The sequence below is a fragment of the Anoplophora glabripennis genome, unplaced genomic scaffold (assembly GCF_000390285.2).
Source record: "Anoplophora glabripennis isolate ALB-LARVAE unplaced genomic scaffold, Agla_2.0 scaffold1739, whole genome shotgun sequence".
Lineage (NCBI taxonomy): Eukaryota > Metazoa > Arthropoda > Insecta > Coleoptera > Cerambycidae > Anoplophora > Anoplophora glabripennis.
In genome coordinates this window covers 33,388-38,535 of record NW_019417812.1, presented here as the reverse complement: position 1 = coordinate 38,535, position 5,148 = coordinate 33,388, and the positions used below count along the sequence as shown (strand labels likewise).

Genomic DNA, 5,148 nt, shown 5'->3' with positions numbered 1-5,148 from the left:
CAGCGCGGCTCGAGGGCCGAAGGCCCGAGAGAAAGGTCAAACTTCGCGTCAGCGAAGTTTGCCTACCTTTCTAGTTTTATTTAAAAATTCAATTTTCAGCTTTATAAAATGACACCTGTCAACATTTTGGCCCAACGAGTGTGATGGCAAGTCCGTTTTTGACTTCTCTGGCAGTATAAAACATCTACTATAGTATGGCTTTATGAGCCTTTATGGTCTACATAAAATATTAAAATTTCATTAAATTATACAAGTCGGTTCAAAAGTTAGAACCGGAAAGGTAAATCGCTGGGTCCTCTCATTCATTTTCGTGCCTTAATTTCCGACCTTTCTGGTCTTGATAAAAAAATAATACTCAAATGAAAAGATCATACGTAGAAAACTTGTTCGAAAATATTGTATCAAATTTTAGAAGCAGTCGGTCCAGCTGTCGGATCTAATATTTTGGGAACCATCTTTGAATAGATGTTTGGAGATAATCGCGTTTGAAGTTTGGCAAAGAACTGACGTGCTTGAGAACTTGGTCTGGTTGTTCGTTAGCTTCTCGGTAAATCGGCTATGACTTTTACAGTTTTTGGAATATCAAGATAACATTTACACACGATACTTTTCATATTCCAATTTTTTTTTGAAAAAATCGATTTTTGTAGAAAATTTATAATACATATTATACATACATCATATTGAGAAAACTTTTTTTTACTTTACCGTTAATCTGCAATTCCTGGACCATAGGGTCGGCCTTCCGTGGCACTGGGCATGTTCTACAGGGATCCATGATTACCTTCACTGAATCCTCTCTTCACGGATCGCATTGTGAGTTTTAACATCGGCGGTACACACGCGTTCGGCATCTTCGATCTCGCAATACTGATCAGCATTTCTTCCTACCGTTTCTGCTATCCATTTCACTATGCTTTTCATAAAACGATGCACAAAATACTAATGTTTCTCGCTTTGCAAACTGATAGAATGACGCTCTAGGGTCTCTAATAAACTCCTAACAGTGAATGGACTATGCCGCATCGATTGGAGGTATTTTCAACTTCCGATTCCCAGCGGAAGTGGTCTATTCAGGCCAGAAGTTAATTTTTTTTAATGGAATGGCATATTTTTTCTTATTGATATCAATTCTACGCCGAAAACTAAGAAACTTTTGTAGAAAAAATTGTTTTCTAAATCGTCGTTTTCCATCCCTAAATGCTTTCCAAAATGTAAGTGTTCCCCTGAAAAGTGACACAAAAAAATGAAGCGCAGTATTGTACCACCAGCTAACCTAAATATGTACAGGCTGGTCCATTTTCGATGGGAATTCAGGGTATTTCAGAAACTACTAAAGATATGATAAATCTGACACCACGTTCTCGAGTTCGATTTTCATGGCAAACTCGTCTGTCAGATGGGAAATTGCTATCTTCATTTGTTTCTAAGTTACAGGGCGTTTCTCGTTATTGTGACACTTTTTAACATGTATGTATCGAAGCTGTTAAATAAGTTACAGCTAAAGTGAAAACTGCTCAAGACTAATTCTTTGTCTTAGAATTGAATGCCGGTATTAGATTTTTAGTATATCTTAAGATTTCGGAGTTATGACCCAAAGTTATATTTTTTTAAATGGAAATCGTAGCTGACCATGGCCTAAAAAAATAGAGATTTTTTCCGCTTTTCAGCAATATATCACATGCTATAGTTATTTTTACAAATGGGTGTTTTATATATAGATTATATATTTTTTTCCTTTTTAATATGACCGGCTATGAAAATACTTAAAAAGTTATAAAATTCTAAACAAAATACGCTGGTTGTATTCTTTTTTCTTATTCATCCACTTGATTGCTAGGCAAATTAATCCAGAATAAATACAAAGCAACAAAATTAAACAGTGAAAACTCGACCAATAGTTGAACCAGTTTAAATTTAAGCAGAATCTGAGCCTGTTTGCATAGGAAGGGCAGCGGAGACTAGCCTCCGCTGTTCAGTTAAAAAGTCGTATTGCCTCTGAAAAGCCACTGCCAGTTGACTTCACACTTGGTATGATATGGAAGGATGGTAAATGGGTAACTGTATATTGTATATGCCATATTAATTAGTTTTTTAAAGTTAAATAAACAACATTTAATCACGGTGAATTATTAAAAAACATTTTTCAGGAATATTTTACAACTAGTGAAATATAAATATAACCATTAAAATAGTTGTTGTTTTAGGTGTACAAATTAAGAATTGAGAATAAAATAAGTGGTGATTTTTGGTATGTATTTCGAAGGTATACAGATTTTGTACGGATGTGTAATAGATTAAGAAATAGACATCCGCAAATAATGCAGCATTTGCCTAGAAAAAGATGGCTGAAAAATAATTTTGATCCCATATTTCTTGAAGAAAGAATTAATGGACTTCAAACGCTAATAAATGCAATAATAAATTTGCCAGATGTATTTGCTTTACAAGAAATTCAAGATTTTTTTTGTCTTAATGAGCCACCCATCTATTCTGAAACGAATGAAGAGTCACGGGTAAATAACTTCTTTATTTTAACGTGTAATAAAAAACAAACATTAAAACTTAACTGATAAAGTTACCTTAAAGTATTATAAAATATAAAAGTATTATTTAATGTTTTAATATTTTCTTACTATACGAGGTGTTTCAGAGTGGAAGTGACAAAAGCCTAAGGGAGATTCCACTCAGCAAAATATGTAAAAAAGTTCATATGAACATGGGTCCGCAAGTGTTTCGTTTTTGAGATACAGCGTGTTAAGTATTTTCTTTAAATTGAGTACAATAAACACACACTTTGTTAAAAAATTAATTTTTTGAATGAACAAGAACGTTAACTCCTGTAATTTAGAGAGTGTGTGTTTATTGTGAACGCTCTGTAACTGAATTTAAAAAAAAACCTATATCTCGAAAACGAACCACTTCCGGACCCATGTTCATATGAACTTTTTTACATATTGTACTGAGCGGAATCTCCTCTAGGCTTTTGTCACTTCAACTCTGTAGCACCCTGTAATATTAGAGACATCATTTTTAATGATATCCTTTACAGGCAATGTTTGAGGCAATGGAGGAAACCATAAATAATTTAAAACAACAGTTACATGAAAAGGAATCTTTAATAGACTCTTTACAAACAAATCTGAATTTACAAATCATAGAAAATGACAACTTAAGGAAACAAATTGGGTAATATAATTTTAGTACCATCCAGAATGCAAAATAAAATAATTTTGAATCACATTTATAATATAATAAAGTAGATAATACTTATTGTAAAAAGTTTAAATAGTTGTCCTCATTTATCCGATAAGGAAGCACAACAGGACCAATAATAAAATTGTCAATAATTCCTGCCCACACGTTTACTCTGAAATCATGCTGAAAATGCCATATTTCAGTAGAATGTGAATTTTCATCTGCATAAACGTGTTGGTTATGGATGTTGAGGGTTCCTGGCCCAGAGAAACAGACTTTGTCGGTAAATAAAATGTTTTTACTAAAGTTGAGGTTGGATTACGGCTCAGGGGTCTGGGCCATAACTTTTTTCAGAATTGACGAAAAAATCTGAAATTTGGTATGGGGGCATAGTGAACGATGATCTACCGATTGCCTATATCAGCTGTACCGTCGCCGCCCCCAGGGGCGGCAACCACGTCGGGGGCGGCGAAAACATGTAGATACGTCTGTTTCGTCGATCTCATCGTGTTCTACGTCTCCAGTTACCCCTGTAGCCCAAATTTCAGATCTTTATTCCAAAAAGGGTGGTATAAAATTTTTGGACTTCGTCGTTTTTTTTTATGATTAAGTACGGCTCCGGGGTCTGGTCCGTAACTTTGTTCAGAATTAACGAAAAAATCTGAAATTTGGTATGGGGGCATAGTGAACGATGATCTACCGATTGCCTATATCAGCTGTACCGTCGCCGCCCCCGGGGGCGGCAACCACGTCGGGGGCAGATTTCAGAGGTCACTTTAACAAAAAGTGACTTCTACAAAAGCTGTAGATTTTTCCATGGTCTACAACTTTTGTATTGGATACTTTTTTGTCTGACGTCAACTTTCGCCAGAAATCCTAATGATACAATTTTTCATAACTTTTCAACCCCCCAAATCAACCCTCCGCCGCCCCTGCTCACGCATTTATTTTTTTTAGGTTTATTATAAGCCCTTTTACCATTTCCACTTATAAAAGTCCAGGTAACAATTTTTTTTTCTCCCAAGTGTAATTTGGTTGGACTATACAGGGTGATTCAGTCATAATGTCATTATTTTAAGAGCAGATAGAGAAAAATGAGTATAATACGATGGCGTGATTAAAAAAAAAATAAATGCATATTTAATCTGAAAAAAAATATTTTCAAATCATTATTTAACCCCCCTTTTCAGACTGTTACTGACCGGCTGACGTTCACAATATTGTGCACGGCTACGATGTGAACAAGGTGCCCTAGATGCAACGTTGCCATATTTATATTATTTTCCCTCATATAAAGACAATAAATAAACGGTTTGCTCACGTCAGCCAATAATAATTTAAAATGCTATAAATTATTTTTTATTTATGCAATCAACATATTATATTGTTATTGTTGCCCAGCTAGAACCTCGAGGAGGTCTGAGCATGCCTTGCCAAAAATCAGTTTTTATTAGCATCATAATTTTAATATTTTAACAACATTTGCTGTAAGCCCGAAGGGGAAGGTTTTCAAACAATTCTACTAAAAATTAGTAACGCGGCCCATTCAGATGTTCAGGTAGAAAATGCGGCCCAATTAAACGATCGCCATTGACATTGACACCGAATCTCCTCTGAAAGCTATACCACCGACGAGTAGTGTGCGGGTAGTAGTGTGTTTCATCTGACCAAATGTGACTATTATGGCTGCAAAGAAATTAGCTGTTTCACTTTAAATAAGATTTAATATTGAAGTTACAAAACCCCAAAAGTTCAAATAATTTAAATTTCATTTCATAACCATTTCAATTTCGTTACAGAAATAATGTCATAAAAAACCAACACTCACTAGATAAATTATAAAGAGAGGATAAATTGTATGCAGTATTTAAATATTGACTGCAATTAGAAGAGAGACTTGTATATTCCATAAAAAAACAATGGGACGGAGACAAATAAACAACTCGGTAC

At 34.6% G+C, this 5,148-nt stretch overlaps 1 protein-coding gene across 1 annotated transcript in view; it reads left to right on the top strand.

Annotated features, from left to right (window-relative positions):
• Positions 1-2,207: 2,207 nt before the first annotated feature.
• The window catches only part of LOC108916209 (sorting nexin-16), a gene marked incomplete at its 5' end in the record, with an annotated part of 17,034 nt that continues 14,093 nt past the window's right edge, over positions 2,208-5,148 (top strand). Inside the window, 2 exons of the mRNA XM_018722415.1 lie at positions 2,208-2,516; positions 3,053-3,189. Of these exons, the coding sequence (XP_018577931.1) occupies positions 2,208-2,516; positions 3,053-3,189 (446 nt within the window). The remainder of the gene's footprint in view (positions 2,517-3,052; positions 3,190-5,148) is intronic.